The sequence below is a fragment of the Manis javanica genome, chromosome 6 (assembly GCF_040802235.1).
Source record: "Manis javanica isolate MJ-LG chromosome 6, MJ_LKY, whole genome shotgun sequence".
NCBI classification, from domain to species: domain Eukaryota; kingdom Metazoa; phylum Chordata; class Mammalia; order Pholidota; family Manidae; genus Manis; species Manis javanica.
The window spans coordinates 139,104,304-139,126,496 of record NC_133161.1 but is presented as its reverse complement, the minus strand read 5'-3'; the positions used below and the strand labels follow the sequence as shown (position 1 = coordinate 139,126,496).

General features: G+C 42.6%; 2 protein-coding genes across 2 annotated transcripts; one reads left to right on the top strand and one right to left on the bottom strand.

Moving 5' to 3' along the window:
* The first annotated feature begins 2,105 nt into the window (after positions 1-2,105).
* On the top strand, positions 2,106-6,193 carry PATE1 (prostate and testis expressed 1). Its single transcript, XM_017666722.3, has 4 exons — positions 2,106-2,186; positions 2,497-2,532; positions 3,199-3,315; positions 4,041-6,193. Exons 1-4 carry the CDS (start codon positions 2,135-2,137, stop codon positions 4,172-4,174), a joined length of 339 nt encoding a protein of 112 aa, XP_017522211.3. The 5' UTR covers positions 2,106-2,134; the 3' UTR covers positions 4,175-6,193.
* A 7,518-nt stretch (positions 6,194-13,711) lies between these two features.
* On the bottom strand, positions 13,712-21,543 carry PATE2 (prostate and testis expressed 2). The gene is made up of 5 exons (XM_073239968.1): positions 21,423-21,543; positions 16,616-16,745; positions 16,121-16,144; positions 15,509-15,637; positions 13,712-15,170 (listed from the first exon to the last, which is right to left on the bottom strand). Exons 2-5 carry the CDS (start codon positions 16,743-16,745, stop codon positions 15,034-15,036), a joined length of 420 nt encoding a protein of 139 aa, XP_073096069.1. The 5' UTR covers positions 21,423-21,543; the 3' UTR covers positions 13,712-15,033.
* Positions 21,544-22,193: the final 650 nt, after the last annotated feature.

Here is a 22,193-nt window from a genome sequence, read left to right as displayed (position 1 = left end):
GTTACCAGTGAACCTCAGGGACATTTTGCCATATTGCCTGTGCAGAGTAGATCTGTTTCTTTTAAACATAATGATAACTGGTTGGAAAGTGTATTTCCCTTCAAGAAATATCACTTGTATTGTTTTACATGATAATGTTGGAGTCCTAGCCCGTAATCAAAATATCTTCTAATCACACACATAAAGACATCATTGAGTAGCCACCCAGTCACCCTCAGAGTTGAGATAAAACCCTGGCCTGCTTTTCTGGACAAATTGTAGCTCTGGAACGCTGTGATCCTGAATAAAGGGACCACACAGACCTACATAAAGTCCAGAGTGATAGCAAAAGGGATTCATTCCTGAATACCTTTAGGTCATGGCTCTGAAATTTATTCTGTAAGAATTATTCAGGGTGCCCCGGTGGCGGGGTGGGGTGGGGGACTGAGAAAAGGAACAGAGGGGAGTCCACTTAGAAAGTCAGGTATTATGGGATACTAAGGCTGGGTGTGTGAATGTGAGGAGATTTGAGGAGAAAAGTCAATAAAATAGGGATCAAATATAAACAAGGAGTCCAGGTGAATCAGTCTAGTTGCAAGCAGGAAATTTCTGCCTTAGGAGAAGGAGTGTGATAATATCACAGGAGTGTAATTAGGCGAGGAGACAGCTTCTGATGGGGCACAGGCAGAGCACCTTTCCTCCTTCCTTGTGTGCTGACATTAGCAAAGATTAAATATGGAATTCCTAAAAGGAAAAGAGGGGGGTTCTCAAAAGGTCCAAGAAAGGAAGGTAAAGATGCAAGAGAAGATGTGAAACTTCAGGGCAATGGGAGAGGGAATGGGAAAGATATGTTAGTGACTATGCAAAACACAAAAATCAGTGATGTCATTTGCGTATATGAATACACGTGTGTGAGTGTGTGTGTAATACACGAATATCTAATGGTGTTATTTCAAAGCTTCACCAGGTACTAGGCGCCCCAAGTAAGCCGTTAACTACTTACACCTCTCTTCCTCCTTCCTCCTGGCATGGAAATGCCAGTTAGCTCTTCTGCCATGTAATATGACCCCCAATAGCTCATGGGGAAGATCTCTTCCATACGTCACTCTTGTCCCTCGCTCTTTGGCCACCGTCTGCCTTAGATCTGGACCCCCTGCTGCAGACCTACATTGTGCCCTGGTGCAATCCGCTTCCTTCCAGTTACTGCTTTTCTCGCTGCCATGGCTGTGCCTTCAGCACGGGCACAGATCATGCCCTCAGCTCCCAGCAAGGACAGCAGAGACTGTGCTGCAACTTCTGGTACAACTAGCTGAAGGTGTGGGAATCACGGAAGGAAACCACAGCATACGTAGAATGAGATCCTAGACTCCTGTTTTTAGACTCCTGTGACTCACACCCCTCGAGGGGAATCTTACATTCAGCCACCTCTGCCCCCAGCTGAATACTCAGTCCCACTCGGACTCTGAACACGGAGTCCGTAACACCTGGCCTGGCATCATGTGGGAAGACACCAGCTTACCCCCCTCCAGGAGAAGTAACCTCAAACCTCTCTCCTGACAAAAGTCTAAGCCTCAGCCACCTGGAAACTCCAAGAACGAGGAGGTGCAGTTCTGTCCCGGCTCTCATCTTCTACCCCAGGGCTTGCTGTGTTCCAGGACGCCTGACAGTGGGGGACCACCCCCCTCCTGATGGTCCTCTGTCCATGCCTGCGAGCCTAACCTTTCCCTTCTCTCCCCATTCCCTTAGGCAGGCTCTTTTAAGGCTCAGCCTTCCTCGGGCCTTCTGCATTCCCACTACTTGCCCTCATGTACTCTCCCAGCTTTAATGAGCATCTTGGTGGAGATGGCTCTGAGTCCCACCCCCAGCCCTGACTTTCCCTTGTGTTCCCCCACAGTGTGGTATAAGGAAAAAAGCATAGAACGTGACATTACAACCCCTAAGTGGTATGACTGGAATAAACCAGGTCCAGGACTCACCTAGCCAGTCCCTGTTCTCCTCAGCTTGCCAGAAAGAGAAAGTCCAGAGGCACTGTTTTCCCTTGAAGGACTTGCACTGTGTCCCCACCCCTGGGCTTCCTGGGGCAGCCCAACCTGGCAGATGTATAAATAGGCCCCTGGCAGCTCCCTGCCCTGCCCCGCTCCTTTCCCTCTTCAAAATGGGTAAGTGCCTCCTGCTGGGACTCCCCATCCTGCTCCACTGCTTCAGAGGTGAGTCCCAAGGGTTGCCAGTTGGTGAGACGTGTCCAGGATCCTGGAATGGGTTGGGGTTCCCACTGCAGAGGTCCTCTTATGAGCCATATGGTAACAGAAGCTGTCACTCTTAAGCCATGCCTCTCACCCACAGCCATCATATCCCCAGCCATCACCAAAGCCTTAGCCTTCCCTCTACCATGCCCACCCGCCCCCTGCCATACTAGGAAAGAGGTGGATTATAAAGGCATTGAGAGGATTTTTGCAGAAGTTGTGAGGTGGGGTTGTAAAATGAAGTCTGCAGAGAGTGTATCTTTTTGTCCAACAGCATTATCTGGTTCATTTGCAGACAAAGAACATGCAAGTGAGTAGAAATGGCTCAGTGGGGTGGGAAGGGGAGAGTCGGAGGCGTGAGATGAAGGGACTGGGTGGGCACTGGGGGTAGAAAAAAACCCAGAGACAGACCTTGAATTTCAACCCTCAGCAACCTTTTGCAGCAGGATGGGGCGGGGCTGGGAGCTGATTTTAATTTGGCAAAATAACGAGCAGCGGTTGACAAGGCTGAGGGCGTGTGCAGTAAGGGGCAAGCCAAAGGGAAGGAGACGGTGGCAGGCTGACTTTACACGTGCCGTACAGTGTAACTGCTGCGTGAAGTTCAGCTGCTTTTCCACACGGTCAGCTTCCAGGCACAGGCAGACAAGAAAAAGCTGCGTCGGGTCAATTATAAAGAAGGAATGAGGCAAAAAAAAAAGAGAAAGCGTATTTATCTTTCTCCTCCTGGTGTGTGCTGCCCCCTGTGGGAATGGGGAGCCCTATAGCAGAGGGGCCTTGCAGGGAGAGAAGAGGTGCAGAGAGGCCGCGAGAGGTGTCACTCCGGTCGCTCTCCTGGCATAGTCTGTTGCCTGCACAGGCAGGTGCCCGTACCTGCTGCGTCTCTGGCAAAGCCCTCGGGCTCCAAGCGGACTTCCGGTTCTTCCGTGCCACGTGGGCCTGTCTCACTTGTGTCCCTGCTCTCTGGCCCAAATGACAGAAATCGTTCAGTGCAGGATGTGCCACCTCCAGTTCCCGGGAGAGGAGTGTTCCAGGGGCAGAGGAATATGCGCTGCAGCAAAAGAGGAGGCTTGCACCACTGGAAGGATTTTCAAAAGTAAGTTGGGGGCTGGGGGACGGAGGAAGGGGAGAGAAGCAGATGGGGACGTGTCAGCCACAGTGAAAAAGGAGGGACCTTACTTCACTACAGGCAGCCTCAGCCCTGGGACGACTGACATCTCTATGCTCATCATAGGCCATAATGAAAACTAACGGAAGTGGGCACTAAGGTGCGGGTCTGCAGCAATGGAACCTATTTTGAAAAGCCTGCTGACAACAGGGGAGGCTGAATTGAGGGGAGAGGAGAGGCACAATGTGGCCCGTGGAAAACAGCTGCTTGTTGGATGGGGAGGCAGCTCCTTGTCTGTCCCTGCCTGGACTTCCATGTGGGTGGCTTTAAACTGCAGACGGAGGGGCACGTGTCAGCACAGATACCGGTAAATGGCCCTGTCTCTTCTCTGACCTTTGGTGCTAAGCAAACCCTTGGCCTTTATCACCCTTAACTTAAACCAGCATTAGGATTCTCGATTGAGGCCTCCAGCTCTGGCCAGCCCTGAAACTGCTGCTATCATTACCTCCCCACCCCTCAAAATGTTTTAAAAACTCTTCCACCGTTGCTTTTCTTTGGGGAAGTTTCTGACTTGCAGTATCTTCCAGTTCTTCACATTTGAATAACAGAACCTGCAAATCTGCCAAGTTGTTCATCCTGTGCTGGTAATGGGCTGGAAAGAGGTGATTTTTGCAGAAGCTTCTTTGCTGATGAGTATCTACTCCATTCTGCAGATGACGGTACCCCCTGGCTGACCTTCATGGGCTGCCTGAAGAACTGTGCGAATGTGAACCGCATTAAATGGAGTGCCTACCTGGTGGACTTCAGGTGCTGCAGGGGCTCTGACCTGTGCAACGAGGACCTCTAGAATATGCTGGCCCTCAGGTGCCTCCAACCTCTGGCGTGACATTATTGCCTTGGCCACTTCACAGTGATTTCCTCCAAATGCACATTTCAGATTGCAAACACATGGCTCTGCCTTCTGTGTGTGTGAGAAAAGCCCTCTCTTTTCCTAGATTCTCTGTCTTGAGCCCTGGGTTTGAGGTTTGGGGGGAACACCTTGAGAGCAAGGTCAACATACTCCGCAGGCTGTGGCAGAACCTAGTGCTTTCACGGTGTACCTGAGTTGCTTCAGAAAAGGGAGAAGAGGGTAGGTCGGTGTTTTTTCCTGCTCTTCCCTTCCTTCCATGGCAGGGTGTTTTCATATTTTTTGAATGTTTTTCTCTTTTGGTATTGTCCTTCTTATCCCACTCCTGTTAAAGCACAGAGCCCTGGCCTCATGGGGAGGGTATGCAAGGTGAAAAGAGAGGGCACAAGTCTTCTTGACTTTGTTCACGAATGCTCTTCCTAGAGTGAGGGGAAGGGTAGAATGTAGAAAGGAATTTGCCCCAGAATCAGGAAGAGAGAAAGGTCTGCTGCCTTCTAGAATGAGACTCTCTGCGGGGCTGGGGCTTGGAGAAGGGGAGGAGGCATCTGCGGCATTCCAGAGACAGACCTTGCAGCCTGCTTCCCCGGCGAAGCACAGGAAGGCATCAACCTCTAGGATGCTTCCTAGGAGGAGCTGCAGGAGATGAGACCAGCAGCAGCCACACAGATGCCTGAAGCACGGCGTGGAAGGAGCCCAGATGTGTGGGACTGAGGGGGCCACGTGGGTCTGGACACTGGACGTCTCAATAGCAACCCTTGTGGAGAGCCATCGCCATGACAGATGCCACTCCCCACCCCCCACCTCCGTCCACACACCTTCAGGCCTCCCGCTGGTGTAATTCTAGCACCCTGGGGACAAACAGAGGTTGGAACCAGCATGCTTACAAGGACTGAGGCTGATTCCCAACAAACTGGTAGGATGAGGCCTGGGAGGGGGGATTAATTGATGTTATAAAAAGCATCATAAAGAAAGTTCCAAGTAAGTTTCAAAATAGATCAAAGACCCGAATGTAAGTCGAGAAACCATAAAACTCTTAGGAGAAAACATGGGCAAAAATCTCTAGACTATAAACATGAGCAACTTTTTCCTGAACGCATTTCCTAGGTCAAGGGAAACAAAATAAAAAATGAACAAATGGGGCTACATCAAGCTAAAAAGCTTCTGTACAGCAAAGGACACCATCAGCAGAACAAAAAGGCCTCCTACAGTATGGGAGAACATATTTGTAAATGACATATCCGACAAGGGGTTAACATCCAAAGTATATAAAGAACTCACATACCTCAACACCCAAAAAGCAAATAACCCTATTAAAAAATAGGCAGAGGATATGAACAGACACTTATACAAAGAAGAAATTCAGATGGCCAACAGGCACATGAAAAGTTGCTCCACATCAGTAATTATCAGGGAAATGCAAATTAAAACCACAGTGAGATATCACCTCACACCAGTTAGGATGGCCAACATAGAAAAGACTAGGAACAACAAATGCTGGCGAGGATGCAGAGAAAGCGGGAACCCTCCTACACTGCTGATGGGAATGTAAACTAGTTCAACCATTGTGGAAAGCAATATGGAGGTTCCTAAAAAACTAAAAATAGAAATACCATTTGGCCTGGGAATTCCACTCCTAGGAATTTACCCAAAGAATACAACTTCTCAGATTCAAAAAGACAGATGCACCCCTATGTTTATTGCAGCACTATTTACAGTAGCCAAGATAGGGAAGCAACCTAAGTGTCCATCAGTAGATGAATGGATAAAGAAGATGTGGTACATATTCACAATGGAATATTATTCAGCCATAAGAAGAAAACAGATCCTACCATTTGCAACAACATGGATGGAGCTAGAGGGTATTATGCTCAGTGAAATAACCCAGGCAGAGAAAGACAAGTACCAAATGATTTCCCTCATTTGTGGAGTATTACAACGAAGCAAAACTGAAGGAACAAAATAGCAGCAGACTCACAGACTCCAAGAAGGGACTAGTAGTTACCAAAGGGGAGGGGTGAGGAAGGGCGGGTGGGGAGGGAGGGAGAAGGGGATTGTGGGATATCATGATGGATGCACATGGTGTGTGTGGGGTCATGGGGAAAACAGTGTAGCTCAGAGAAGACGAACAGGGACTCTGTGGCATCTTACTAGTCCCCCCTGGGTGGGAGGGCAACAATAATCCTCAATGTCTTACTTATCAGAACCTATTTTATGACAAAATATTATGTGTTTTATGCAGCTATAGAATATTTTCTTATTCTTCCTTGGACTCTTTCAGATTATTCTAGTATTTATTTCACTTTACCACCTCTATTAGCTTTTTAATTATACATCCTTTAATATTTTCAGTAGTTATGCACATTTGACTTTTTACAGTCTACCTTAAATCAGTATGTTTACCACCTTATTAGCTATACAAGAATCTTATACAAATTCGACTCCATTTACTTCCCTTTGCTCCTCGTGCTATTATCATTGTGTTGTTGTTTAGTGTGGTAAAATATACATGACATAAATTTACCATTTTAACCATTTTTAAATATACAGTGGCATTAAGTAAATTCACATTGTGTTACTACCACCACCATCACCTCCAGAACCCTTGTCTTTATGCAAACTGAAACTCTGTTCCCCTCAAACCCTGCTCCCCATCCCCTGGCCACCACTGGTCGACTTTGTTTCTGTGAGCTTGGTCACATTAGAAACCTTATGTAAGGGCAATCATCCAGAATTTTCCTTAATTTCACCTATGATGTCGTCAAGTTTCATTTATGTTGTAGAATGTGCCACAATTTCCTTCCTTTTTAATGCTAAATATCCTATTGTGTGTACAAACCACATTTTGTTTATCCATTCTTCCATTGATGGGCAGCTTGGTTGCTACCACCTTTTGGCCGTGCAAATAATGCTGCTATGAACGTAAGTGTACCAATATCTGTTCAAGTCCCTGCTCTTCATTCCTTTGACCCCGAAGTGGAATTGTTAGATCAGATATGTTTAATTTTTTGAGGAACTGACATACTGTTTTTCCACAGTGTTTTTACATTCCCACCCAAAGTGTAGTAGGGTTCCAATTTCTCCACATCCTCATCACACTCGTTATTTTCTGTTTTTATGACAGTAGCCATCCTAATGGGTGCGAAGTGGTACCTCATTGTGGTTTTCATTGGCATTTCCCTAATGATGAGTGATGTGAGCATCTTTCCATGTGCTCACTGGAAATTTGATGTCTTCTTTGGAGAAATGTTTATTCAAGTCCTTTTGCCCATTTGTTTAATTAACTGGTTTTTTGTTGTTGTTGTTGCTGTGTTGTAGGAGTTCTCCATATATTCTGAATATTACCCCTCCTAGGTAATGGTTTCCCATTCCATGAGTTGCCTTTTCACTTCGTTGATTCTGTCCTTTAATGCACAGTTTTTAATCTTGATGTAATCCAATTTATATACTTTTTCTTTGGTTGCCTATACTTTTGATATCATAGCCAAGAAATAATTACCAAATCCAATGTCATAAAGTTTCCCCCTGTTTTCTTCTCAGAGTTTTATAGTTTGGTTTCTTACATTTATGTCTTTGATCCATACTGAGGTAATTTTTGTGTATGGCATAAGGTAGGGGTCCAACTTCGTACTTTTATGTGTGGATACCCAGTTTCCATAACACCATTTTTTTTGTTTTGAAAACTTTTTCCCCTTTTTTAAAGAATTGAGGCACAATTTACATACAATATTGTATTAGTTTCAGGTGTACAATAACATGATTTGATATTTGTATATATTGCCAAATGATTACCACAAAAGTCCAGTCAACATTCTAGCACCATTTATTGAAAGTACTATTCTTTCTCCAATTAAATGGTCTTAGCATTGATTTTTTCAAAAATTATTTGACCACTTATGCAAAGGTTCATTTCTGGGCTCTTTATTCTATTACATTGGTCTATCTGTCTATTGTCATGCTTGTATCATACTGTTTTGATTACTGTAGTTTTGTAGTGAGTTTTGAAATCAGGAAGTGTGAGACCCCCAGCATTGTTCATGATTTACAATATTGCTTTGGCTATTTGAGATCCCTTGAAATTCCATATGAATTTTAGGATGGCTTTTTCTATTTCTAAAAAAAGTGAAAACCCACATAATTAATAATAGCAACAAGAGAGATGATACCACAGATTCTACAATGACTAAAAGGATAATAAGGAATACTGTGAATACTTTTCTGTCAACAATTTTGGAAGTCTAGTGAAATGGACAAACCCCGTGAGACAGTCAAAATGATTTCAAGAAAAAATAAATAATGTAAATAGTTTTAAATCTATCAGAAAAAAATTGAATCCATAGTTTAAAACTCTCCATCAAATAAAATCTATGCCCACATGGCTTTACTGATGAAATCTATCAAACACAACAGGAAGAAATTATTCCACTTCCACTGTTCCAGAAAATAGAGTAGAGGACACTTTTCAATGCACTGTATGAGGCCACCATGACACTGTACCGAAGACAGACAGAGACATGATTTTTTTTAAATTGGAAATTACAGACCAATACCCTTCATGAAAATAGGTGAAATCTAGAACAAAATATTGGCATATTGAAGTTAGCGTTTTATAACAAGGATAATACATCATGACAAGTGAGGTTTACCCTGGGAATGCAAGACTTGTTCAATATTCAAAAATCAACCCATATAGCTATCATATCAACAGAGTAAAGAAGAAAAACCACAATCATCTCAATAGATGCAGAAAAAAAATTGATAAAAATTCTGGCAAAAAAAAGGAATTTTCTTAGTTTTATAAAATACAAACTATAAGAAAACTATAGCAAATATCACATTTAATAGTGAAAAATTCAGTGCTCTTCCCCTTAGACCAGGAAAAAGCTACTACTTGCATTTAAGTCATTCTAGAAGTCCTTAGCAGTGCAACAAGGAAAAATAAAACCATAAAAGGCAAACAGTTTGGAAAGGAACAAATAACAGATTACATGATTTTCTATGAGGGTGGAGGTGGACCACAGGAGCTTTCCTCGCTTCATCTGTTGACGGAGTTGAAAGGGAAGTAATTTAAAATCTTTTCATCTCTATATGACAATCAGCACAGTGATTTCCAAGATTTGCTACCTCTTGGCCCCTCACACCAATATTTTAACTTTCTCCTAAAACATTAGTTTTTATATCCTGCTCAATTTCATTTCTACTGACAGTTTATTTCTCAGAATGGAACTTTTTTTGTGGAATGAATTTTAGCGGCAGATTTCTGTATTTCTGAGATCTTCAAGGGTTTAGGCCACCCTAGTAGGCTCTGATATTCTGTATGGCACTTCCCTTTGCTATATTAGTTGTTCTGCCTTTTCTAAGAGGATTTGTGGAGGATCATACACTATGCTGCTGTCTCCAACTCATCCCAACTGAAAGACCATGGTCCTACCTTGATTTTAAAGCTTTGTTTCAAAATATTAAAGTATTCAATGTATTTGATATATTTGGTACCTTAAAACATCAAGGTATTGAAGCTCTGCTTTAAAATATCAAGGCTTTTAAATAAACCAAGGCAGGTACCTTCAGCCTCCTGACTCACAGCCTCTTCCCAGTTGCAGCTTCTCAGATGCTTCCTGGGGCTGCATCCTATGCCCGAGGACCACGGGGCAGCTTTCCCTGACCCACTGAGTCTGCACTACAGCTACAACCAAATACACAGGTATCCCTCACTTTTTAAATGTTGGCGTTGTGCCACTTGATTTTTACAAAACATCTATATGATATATTAGTACCTTCGCTTGCCAACTGAGAATCCAAAGAGGATTTTCACTTCTGTGGAAAAATGTGCAAAGTGAAACTAGCGTCCAGCAAGCCCAGAGCAGTGAGAGAGGTCCCACCAGGCTCCTTCCCGGAGAACTCAGCATCTCAGCAGCAAGCGGCCATAGTTTGGAACTGTGTCTGTGAGAATCTGTGCTTTATTTGCAAGTTATTTTGTGCATCTGTTAGAGAGATACGTCCCACAACATCAGAAAAGCCTAAGAGATTATTTTTTTTGGTCTGGGAATAAAAAATTTTCCATGTAAATTAATAATAATTGCTTCTTCATTTATGCCATTTTGGTTAATGAAAGGTTTCACAGAACACTGTGCTTTTGGGGCGCACGGAAAACCTTTATACCCAAGTGGCTGAAAGAATACAAATAATTTTTGTTTCCCCAGTTTTTCTTTGTCACCATTAGCAGCAGCTTACCTGCATATATCAGGCAATACACATGTTATGTGTTGAACACCGACAGGACACGTTTTGAAACATTCAGTAGGTGCTCTAGACCCCAGTCCATTAAAAACATGACATCAAGTAGTAAGTCCATTTATCATATATCTCTAGATGGAGTCTACCAAGATTATGGAGCTTTCTTTTAAATCAGGTATGAGAAGAAAAGAGTTGCCAATAAAAAAATACATATTTTTACTGTCTTTACACTTGTAATTACCTTGACCATTTCTCTTTATTTTTGTGTAGATTTTACCTCTTCGTGTCATTTCATTTCAGCCTGAAGGTCTCCCTTTAGTGTTTCTTATAGGATAAGCCTACTCTTTAAATTATTTATGTCCTTTATTTAGTTTTTAAGCTATTAAAAATAATTTTATATTCATTTTTAGAAATCAAAACAAAAAAGAACAAAAGAACAAAAATGTTAATTACCTATAACATTATTGTTACAGGAGCACTGTAGTGAAGTGGTTCTTTATTATACTTCCCATCACTCTGTTGAGATTCCCTATCTTTTCATTCATAACCTTTCATTTCCTTCAAGTCCTTGAGAATTTATAATAGTTGTTTAAAATCCCTTCTCTATTAACTCTAACATCTGGATTATCACAAGGTCTTTTTTATATTGACTGTCTAAAACTTTCTTGAAGGCTTTATTTCTATAGGAAAAAATTTATGTATGCCAGAAAAAAGCATCACCCAATTTTAAAAATTAGGTAATACATTAAAAACCTAGAATTTTCCACTATTAAAATTTGGTGAATAAAAAAGTTGATTGAGAGAGATGTAGATAGATATTATATTTTAAATGAAAATGGGATCCAACTATACGTGATTTTTAAACCTTTTTTTTCTACTGAACATATTTGAATGTATTTTCAAATCAATAAATTTGCACTGACATTATATCACTTTTATGGATGCACGATATTTAGTTCGGTATATGGATGTATCGCACTTGATTCATTTTGTTCCTACCTTTGATTTTTATACCAATGCTGCCTTGAAGCTTGTTTCCTCACATCATATATTTTTTTTATCTTGTCTCATTATTTCTCCCAAATTAACTTTTTTCCATATATATATATATATATATATATATTTTTTTTTTTTTTACTGAGGTATAATTGACCTACAATTTTACAATTTTATATTAATCTCAGGTATATGATATCATGATTCAATATCTGTATATATTGCCCAATGATCACCATAATAAGTCTAGTTAACATCTATCACCATACAATTTTTTTTGTGATGAGAACTTCTAAGACTTATTTTCTTAGCAACTTTCAAATATGCAACACAATAGTATTAATTATAGGCACCATGCTGTACATTAGATCCCCCATGGTTTATTAATTTTGTAACTGGGAGTTTGTACCTTTTGACTCCCTTCACTCCTTTTGTGTACTTCCCCACCCACCATCTCTGGCGGCCACCAATCTGTTCTTTGTATCTATGAGCTTAGGTTTTTGTTTCGCCTTGTTTGTTCTAGATCCCACGTATTAGTGAGATCATACGGTATTTGTTTTCCTCTGTCTGACTTACTTCATTTAGCATAATGCCCACGAGGTCCACCCATGTTCCGGATGTTACGGTTAAGTGGAAAGACTTCATTCTTTTTTACAGTGGAATAATATTCCTGTGTGTGTGTGTGTGTGTGTGTGTGAGAGAGAGAGAGAGAGAGAGAGAGAGATCACATTTTTCCCAGATTTTCTGCAGTTTACATTACTTTATTTAACTGAAGTATCACCAAATATTGGTTTCAAGTATATAACACTTAAGACTCCCAACATGAAGGTGGCTCGTTACCATATTATCAAATCCTCACCCCCAGTAGTGCAGTTACTATCTGTCAACACAGAAAGGTGTTACAGAAACATTGACTGTATTCTTCATGCTGTACTACCATCCCTGTGACCAAGTTATATTATGATTGATAAATTTTGTGCCCCGTTATCCCCCTCACCCTCCCTACACACCCACCCCAGCCCTCCCCCATGGTAACCACTAGTCACTTCTTAGAATATCACATCTTCTTTATCCATTCTTCCATCAGTGGACACTTAGGTTGTTTCTATATTTGGCCATTGTAAACAAGGCTGCAATGAACATGAGATGTTTATATATTTTCAAATTAGTGTTTTTGTTCTCATCAGATAAATACCTAGAAGTGGAATTGTTGCGTCTCATCTTAGTTCTATTTTTAATGTTTTGAGGAACCTCCATAGTATTTTTCTTTGTGGTTGTACCAATTTACATTCCCACCAATAGGCTAAAAGGATTCCCTTTTCTCCACATCCTTGTCAACACTTCTTTTTTTATAATAACCAGTCTAACAGGTATGAGGTGTTATTGTGGTTTTCACTGGCATTTCCTCGATGCTTTGGTACCTGTGGCTTTCTGTGTATCTTCTTTGGAAAAAGTCTATTCAGATCCTCTGCCCATTTTTTAAATTGGGTTGTTTATTTTTCATTGTTGAGTTGTATGAGTTCTTTATATATTTTGGATATTAATCCCTTATTTTTATTGATGGTTTTCGTTGCTGTCCAGAAGCTTTTCATCTTGTTTTAGAGCTTTATTTCCAATAAAGGTGGGAAACACTTGGTCTTCTCAGCTTAAAATTTAGAAGGGAAATAAAGGAAGCAGGGGAGGTCAGGGGGAAACGATACAAGAACTTGGTTTCAGCTGGAGACTAGCTTGAGCTGGATCCCATGGAAAAGCTCTGGAGCACAAACTCTACTACAGACTTGGTCCCCCCTTCATGCAGGGAGTCACCCATTCATTGGGGGAGATCTCTGCTCAAGTTGGGAGCTTAGCATCTGGGCCAGGCAGCTCCCATTCGGTTGAGGGCAGATATCCAGAGAAGTAAATAGCTGTGAGCTGGCGTAGCCAACCCTCAACCCAGCTGAGTGGCAGATGTGTTGATCAGCAAAGAGGATTTGGGCAGGGCCCAAAAATCAAATCAAAATCATCCACTACATAAAGTTAAAATTCAATGCTCTATTGCTGAAGATGTCAATGTTTGCTCTTGAAACATCAGGAAAGATTTTAGAATTTATTTCTCATTCAACCAAGCCAAGTTTTGTCTAAACATCGATTCACAAATATTTGAAAGTCTGTTTGAAAACCCAGGGCAAAACAATGATCTCTTTAAGACCGGCGTCTCCCATCTCCATGATTCAATGGGTGAGAGAGCTCCTGTGCAACTAGGACTAAAAATGTGTTTCCCTAATTCAAAATACCCATTTTACACTGGCTTTTCCAATCTGCTTGTCTATTTTGGAATAGTTGTCTTCATGTCTTTCTTCATTCTGGCTCTGTGAAATCCCAACTGGTAATTTCTCAGAAAGGATTATGTTCTCAGATGCAGACAAAAACAGAGAGTATACCAAACTATCAAGTAGAAGGGCGACTGGTTTATTATACGAAGTCCATGTGGCATAATAAAGGAGAGAAAAGCTCACGGCGATGCAGGACCCAGAACGGCAGCAGGCCTCACGAGGAGAGAGATGCCGGGGCTATGAGGCCGTCAAGGGTCCTGGGCCACCTTGGCCGCAGGTGCACTGCTTCCCCGTCAGCGGTGCTCAGGCTCTCCCTGCCTGTGGGTGTCACCCAGGGCCTTCCTGCCTCTTTGCCCCCGTTATTACCTTCCTCACCTGTTCACTCGTAACTTCCTCTGACAGAGGACACTGTAACTAGAACACTACCTCGTGGCATCTATTCTATTATCTTCAACTACCATGCCACTGCTTTATTATAAACTTTTTTCCCCTCATTCATATGAGAAGGAACCGACGGCCCATCCTTGCACAGGGTCTCTATTCCCAACTCAGTCACCTGGTTCAACCAGCTGCTACCTGGCCACTTGGTCAGCTGGGGCATGATAATCCAAGCCAATGCCACCCATACCAAACTGTCTCCCAAATCTTAGTTTCCACAAACTGGAATGCCCTTAACATTTTCCTTAAGGCCTCACCCCTGTGCCTGTCCAGATTTTTCTGGCCTGCAATTTCCCCCAAGAACTCTACAGGGAAAGATGTGACCAGTGTTGCCAGCAAACTGGGAAGCTGGAGCTAGTTCTTGTCTATCTCCATAACCTGTGGGCAGAAGGAGAGCGCCAGGAGGTATCGGGGCCAATCCGAAGAGAATCTCAACCCAGAGGAGTGGGTATAGACGAGGATAAAGTATGGCCACAGAATTCTCAGTACAATTTGAAATTATTTTGATCCAAGTCTTTGCATTTCCATATAGGAGACAATAAACAACCGATTCTAAACCCAATCCTTTGAGTGGCAGCACCATCAGAAGGAAAAATTCCCTTGTCAGATGTAAGCAAAAGGGATTTGCAAAAATTCAGTCTAGTGCTGCATCGCTGAGACTCAGCTCCCCTCTGCTGCTTCTCTTCATGACTGCCACTCTTCCCCTCCCGGGTGGCTTCCTCACTCTCTACAAATGGTTAGAAGAGCAGAGCAAAATACAGGTTTGGGGGAACAAAGGGAATGGTGAGATAAGAATGACGCAAAATCCAGGAGAGGTGCGGACTAGACACCCTCAGGGAGGTTGCAGTAGTTACTATGTTTGCAGCAGATGAGCTCTGTCCTCTTGCCAGAACCCAGGAAGTTGATGTCCTCACAGTTGGTCTTACATGACAGCTCTGAATAAAAATACATACTGTGCCCTGAGGAGATGAAAGAGAGAGCATGCAACTGTAATAATGGTTTCCTGCTACCCTATTCCCAGAAATAACCTCTGTTCAGACGCTCACTGAACTTCCTTTAAGCCCATGTGAGCGACAAGGCTGAGTCTACTGATTACTGACCCAGAGGATGGAGTTTATTCCCTAACTGGTAAGGGACACCGATCTCTCCTTCACTCAATATTGGCTTTGCTGTCCCCTCCACAGGACCACCCCCTTCTTACCCCTTCCTCCTCCCCTGCCCTCCCAGGGCAAAAGGACACCACTGTCTGTAAGGGGAGGAGGTGGCTACTTCTCGGCTCCTCTAGACCCTGTGTGACCTTTTTTTGTAAGTATGTAAATGTTCTCAACCGCGCAGGACTGCTGGTACTTCAGGCTGCAGGACTTCATGACGTCGTAGCATAAGCCAAGATGGTATCTTTTACATTTATAGCAAATTAGTGAAGGCACTGTTGGACACAGAAAGAAATGCTTAAACGATGCAGTCTAGAGAAGGTTCTCCTGGCCTGGGGGCTTCTCTACAGAAAGTGACTGTTGCCTGGTGGTTCCTAACTTTTCTCTGGCCATTGACTCCTTTGAAAATCTTGTGAAAAAAAACTTGTACAGACATAAATCAGATGTTGTATATGATTTCAAGAGATCAGAGTTCCTGTACATTTTATCTGTGGACCCCAAGTAACAAACCCCTTATTTAGCCTGATCATTTTGTTCAATAAGGGGGGGAAAGAGAGGAGAGAAGGGGATTTGAGCCTCTTGACTTGAAGAAATGAACTAAGTTGGTCTGAGAGAGGATGAAAACCCCTAGGATTCCATAGTGAAAATGGGTTACGGCCCCTCTGAAGATTGTGTTTGTGGAAGGTGGGGGGTGTTTACTCCTAAACATATCACAAATGACCTGTTTGCCAAGGAATTTAGACTAGCCGTGGTTGTACCTGTTAGATGTTCCTGAAATTCACCTGGAAGAGATGTAATAGTAGATTAATGATAACAAAATAAAATAAATAAAATAAATAAATAAATAAATAGATAAATTACTTCTGGCAAGTAAATTGTAAAGACAAAGCAAGGTTTAAAAATAAACAACTAAGATCAACTGTTTAAAACCTCCTAAATATAAAAAAAAGTCTTTCAAAATGGCCATCTTGCCTAAAGCAATCTACAGATTCGATGCAATCCCTATCAAAATACCAACAGCATTCTTCAATGAACTATAGCAAATAGTTCTAAAATTTGTATGGAACCACAGAGAACCTGAATAGCCAGAGCAATCCTGAGAACGAAGAATAAAGAGGGTGGGGGATCATGCTGCCATAATCTCACATGCATCCGCCAAAGCCCCAAGAGCCAATTTTGGAAAAGCTCCTGTCCCCCAGAATCTACCCCCCTCTTACTGCACAACCAGCTCCCTCTGTGCCTCCAGGACTTACCCTTAGTCGTGCCAGCCAGAAGGACCGCACTCACCAGAAAGGGAGCAAACATCCTGGGGTTTTTGTCTTGTGTGGTTTCCTGTGGAAGGTGCTGGTTGATCTCCAGGTGATATGTCCTTGGGCTAGTCATCTAAATCAGATCATCATAAAATTTCAGGGACAGACAGTACCTCAGTGTTCCCAGAATCGAGCCACCAACTACTGTCTCCCTACCTCTAAGGCATCTATTTAAAAATTCTCCTTCATGATGAGCCAAAAGAATATATATATATATACACAGCACTACTAGTGAACTTTCTCTCCCGCTTTATAACCTTTCAAGGCCAGATTTGGATTGGATGCCTTACGCTCCTCGTAGCTCCCTTCACCAACCTAGCCACCCCCTCACAATCATCTCAGAACTGTCTTTGTCTCACTTAGGCAGAGGCACCAGGAACTGAGCTCGGGCTCTCCAGGCGTGGTCTGAATGTGGCGGGAGCACTGGAGTGCCCCTGACACGGTGCAGGAAAGGAGGTTTCGGGAAAAAAAAGGTGAGCAGAGGCGAAATCTGTCTAGTTTGCCTTCAGGTGTTATTAACTAACTGACTTATTTCCAATTAAAAATTTACTAACCACATATAGAGGGCATGTCAAAGTGTGGGCAAAGGGTCTGTTTGTTTCTACGCAGAAGATCAAGGCCTAGCTTGGATACCCAGAAAATGAACTAAGATACGATATGAGGAGGAGCTTCCGGCATCAGCACTCTCTGGAGGACTCGTGCCGGGGGATGATCATCAAAAAGCCTCCCCAGGGATCCGGACGATGCTGCGGTTGTGGCTGCATCCAGCCCACCGTCTCCTGGACTTGCCATAAGAAGGAGGAGGGAGATGTCTAGGCTGGCATGTGCATACAGTGAGACAACGAATTTGACTGGATCTGTACTGTTGGAACTCAACCAGGAGTTGGGAGGGGTGCAAGTTGTAGCACCCCAAAATCTCATGACTATAGACTATCTATGGTTAAAAGAACATATGGGATGTGAACAGATCCCAGAAATGGGCTGCTTTAATTTGTCTGATGGTTCAAGTACAGTTGGACAATATCCATCATATTATAGATAAATTTTCACAAATGCCTAGGGTGCCTAAATGGTTTTCTTGGCTTCACTGGAGATGGCTGGTAATTATAGATTTGCTTTGTTTATGTCACCGTATTCCTATTATGTTAATATGTGTGTGCAAATTAGTTAGTAGTTTAAAACCTATACATACTTAAGGTACTATACAAGAAGATATGTCAAAGAAATAATCAATCCTCCCAAGTTTCCTTCATATGCTACATCTATAGCTTTTCTTCTTCCTTCCTAATTACAAACCTTAAATAGAATTCGTGCCTCATATCGAATTTACCGAGTATCATAATTCCTCCAGGTGGTAAAGATACCTCGAGACAATTGCTGGGCATAGAAGCCACAGGGCATAAATCTGCAAAGAAATAAAAAGCTAACCTTTGCAAACAATATGGCTTCTCTCTCACTTACCAACTTTACATTTCCCTGTATGGCCCCGGAAGATGACTGGTTAGCCAGAGACGGGTAAGATTCCTCAAGGGAGGAACAACCTAAGACAGGCACAGTCGCAGGGGGGCCATCAGGTGAGAATTTGGGGATCAACAGAGGTGAGGCTCAGAACCTCACCCCCCCTGCTTTGAGAGAAATCTTCTGCATCCGTGGATGTCTTGCTGCCCTTGTCTAGCCTGGATTAATACTTAGTCCATAGGCACACACCTGATCATCTGATCATCTACATTTGCCTTCTTACAGCACTAAACTATGTTTTCTACCTTTATCTTGCATCTACCTACCACTTCAGCATTTTATTAAAAATAAAAATAATAATAATAATAGGAGAAATGTGGGATCAACATATAAATCAAGTACAAAAATCAAATGAATATTCATATTTGACCTGATGGTTTATAGGTCATATTGCATGATCAAAACCGAAAGTTTCTGTGATGACTGCCCTTGTACTGTTCACCATGTAAGAATTTATTCACTCTGTAAGAATTCGTTCACCATGTAAGAACTTGTTCGTTATGCTTCAGAAGATTGGAGACTGACGAGAATTAGGCTTGAGATGGATTAATGATTGTACATTGAGCATTGACCCCCCTATACTGAATTTTATTGTTTTTAACAACCATTTGATCAATAAATATGAGAGATGCCCTCTCAAAAAAAAAAAAAAAATTTACTAACCACATACTAGATGCCAAGATCATAGGAAGGGAAGATGCCAAGCAAACCAGGACACTAGTCAGTGGCCTCCCAGAGGGCAGAGTCTCTTTAAGATCCCCCGAGGCATCAAGCGCAGTTGGCTGTGTGGGCCCAGAGGAGGGGCATTCAAAGTTGACTGCCTGATCAGGGAAGGCTTCCCTGAAGAAGGGGTGGTTGAGCAGGGCTTTGCAGGCTAGCAGCGTGTGAGCGAGAAAGAGTGAGCAGGGACCGGGACCCAGCGGAACAGCGAATGTCCGAGGACAGAGCTGTCGAGCAACCGGTGAGGAGGGCAGGTCACGTGAGCGAGAAACCCAAGCACAGAGAGAGACGCTTATTCTCGGAGGTCATGGCATGTGAGTGAAGAGGAGACTCAGAGGACCAAGGCACGGGTCTTGCTGCTGAGATTTCTTTGCATGTAGGATGGGATTTCTCGCTCACTATTGTGCAATAGCAGGATGTCAATGACAAGAGTCATTTTCCCAAGGTCGGGAAAGATATTAAAGCAGCCATTTCTGTGCATCAATACTGAATTCTAGAAAGGACATCTTTATGGCAAACTTAAGTTTGCTACATATGTGGGTTCAAATCCTGGCTCTGCCGTTTGCCAACTATGTGACTTTGGAGGAGCGACTGATGTTGAGAATGGTCTTCATATCTCACGGGGTGGTATTGGGACAGTATTAAAGTTTGTGAAAGGAAAAAGCTCATATTCATTAAGGTCCTGAAAACTATCAAGCACGAACCCCCTGTGTGGTGCTCACAATTTCAGGAGCCGACTGGGCCCTTTTGCTAGGGCAGCCGTCAGAAACATCAGCCTTGGAGAACTGCCTACAGGAAGGGGGGCCAAGAGGGGACCGGCTCTAACTGTGGTTTTGGCCTTCAAGGGGCAAGAGCCTGGCTGTGAAGTGTCAGCAACACCAAGTGTTCACTTCCACCAGGGCTTACAGGTGGGAAGGGTAATGACAGTCTCTTCTAGAACAGGCTTTGAGGACAGAAAGTCACATTCAGAACAAACTGTCTAATTTGCCTTGGGTGGGTGAGCAGCCAGGAACTAGCTGGGTTCTGATTCACTGAGCTTGGCTGAGAATTGGGCCCCATTCTCATAGCTCAAGGTACCACCAGTTTTATCTCCATCGCAGACCTCTGTTTTGCATTCCAGACTCATGTCTACAAATACCTATTCCCTTTAGCAGGCTCACAAGTAGCACAATCTCAGACTGTCTGTAAATGAAACTTAACCTTCCCGATCACTAAGCCTGCTCCAACTTGGGTGTCTAGGGTCCTAATAAACCTGGGAATCACTTTTTACTGATCCCTTATGCCCATCCTCAAAGAGAATCTAACAGCAAGCATTATCTATGCTGCTGTTAACATCTCCTCACATGGGTTTATTTTTCTCTAGCCTCACTGCCACTACTGTGACCCAACCCATCATCATCTCTTGGTTGGACTGACAATAGTCTTATTTTTTGGCCTCCCAGCATCTACTCTTGCCCCTTTGTGGACAGTTCCTTTAAAGCAACCAGAGACCCTTTGATACGCATAGATGCTCAAAACCCTCCAGTGAGTTTGCATAATACTCAGAAGAAAATCCAAATCTCTTCCCGTACGTAGTCTGCAAAATCTTCCCAAATCTGAGCAATGGCCACCCTCCAATCTCACTGTCTACCACATTCCCCTTGCTCACTCACACATCACTTTCTCAGAGCAGCATTTCCTGGTGAATCTCTAGAACATAGCAATATCCATTCTCCCTCCATTGCTTTTTTACTAGCGATTCTTATTATGGGACCTTGCATATCTGATTGGCCACTTGTTAGAGTCCTCCACTGGAACAAAGCAGGAGCTGTCTTTGATTTACCAGGGCTCACCCTGTATGTGGAGGCTTGGAACATAGAAGCCACCCAATCCACATTTATGGAATAAATGATAATGAATTCTACATGCACTTCTGCCTCCAGCCAGCCCATTCTCACATAGCAACAGTTTGATCAGATTGATTTTTCTAACTATAATAAGGATGTGAAAACAAGGTATTTCCTACATTTGAGCTAGGATCCCAAGACAGTACATGGCAAATATTGCTACTTACACTGAGGTACAAAGAAAATAGATGAAATCCAATTTCAGTATCCTGGACCCTTTGTCCACTGGGATAGTATATATAAACATTAAAGTATCAAAGATAAAATGGTAGGAGTTTTTATAGTGTTGTGGTGGAAGATGGCTTTCTATATATGGCTCAAAATATCCAACTATAAAAAAAAAAGGACTGCTATGTTTGGCTGCATTTTAAATAAATCTCATGCAAGGGGTGGGGAGGAACCCACCACTAATTCATAAGCCCAAATAACAAATAAACAACCAGTAAAAAAATATTTGCAAGTCATCGCAGACTGAGTGCTGTATCTCCCTATTATACAAAGAAAACCCAGTAACTGGAAAAAGATTAGTAATTCGAAAGGAAGGTAGGCAGTTAATAATAACATTAGGTCACAGACAAAGGAATTAAAAAAATGGCTCTTAAATATGTGAATGTGCTAAGACTTACTCATAGTTTGAGAAATGTAAACAGCAAGTAAACCCAGGTACCACTTTTCCTTTACAGATGGGCAATAATCCGCATTTGGTAACACCACTGCTGGGGAGGTTGGAGCAAAGCAAGCAAGCTCATATGCTGCTGAAAGGAGTGTAAGTTAATACATCAGTAAGGAGGAAAAGTAGACGATAAGTGTCGAATTAATAAAGATACAGCGACCTTAGCCAAGTAATTCTATGGAATTATCTCTGCACACTTGTGAAAAGACAGATGCACACACGTTATTCTTTGCAGCTTGGTAACTGTAAGATTGAAATAACTTACACTGATCTCACATATATGTGGAATCTAAAAAAAATAGTCAAAGTCATAGAAACAGAGAGTAAAATGGTGGTTACCAAGGGCAGATGGAGTGGGAGAAATGGGGAGGTACTGGTCAAAGGGGACAAGCTTTCAGTGTTAAAATGAATAGCTCTGGGAATCTACTGTACAGCATGGTGGCTACATTCATACATCTGCTGCATATGAATTTTCCATCCCTCCCTCCCTCTCTTGGTCTACAGATGTTTTCACTTTAAGTTCACTTTTGACATATTAAAAAAGATTTCTTCAGCATGCATTCATTCATCTTCTCATTGCATTCTTATGTTTGCCCTTCTCCTCTATGAACTATGATCGGAACCCTTTCTCTCTTTTACTGCCAGAGCTTCTACATTGATCATTTTGTGTTTTGTTTCCAGCAGTTTCTTCCCAGGGCTCTGCTCAGTCCTTTCCTGGGCTACA

Bases quoted from the DNA above. Each gene is read 5' to 3' on its own strand.
- PATE1 (XM_017666722.3), top strand. From the start codon at position 2,135: ATGGGTAAGTGCCTCCTGCTGGGACTCCCCATCCTGCTCCACTGCTTC. The intron at 2,187-2,496 runs GTGAGTCCCAAG...TTTGTCCAACAG, and splicing joins CCTGCTCCACTGCTTCAGAG to CATTATCTGGTTCATTTGCA. The intron at 2,533-3,198 runs GTGAGTAGAAAT...CCCAAATGACAG, and splicing joins TGCAGACAAAGAACATGCAA to AAATCGTTCAGTGCAGGATG.
- PATE2 (XM_073239968.1), bottom strand. From the start codon at position 16,745: ATGACTAGCCCAAGGACATATCACCTGGAGATCAACCAGCACCTTCCA. The intron at 16,145-16,615 runs GTAAGTCCTGGA...CATCTCTTCCAG, and splicing joins TCTGGCTGGCACGACTAAGG to GTGAATTTCAGGAACATCTA. The intron at 15,171-15,508 runs GTCACACAGGGT...TCATCTCCTCAG, and splicing joins TTACATACTTACAAAAAAAG to GGCACAGTATGTATTTTTAT.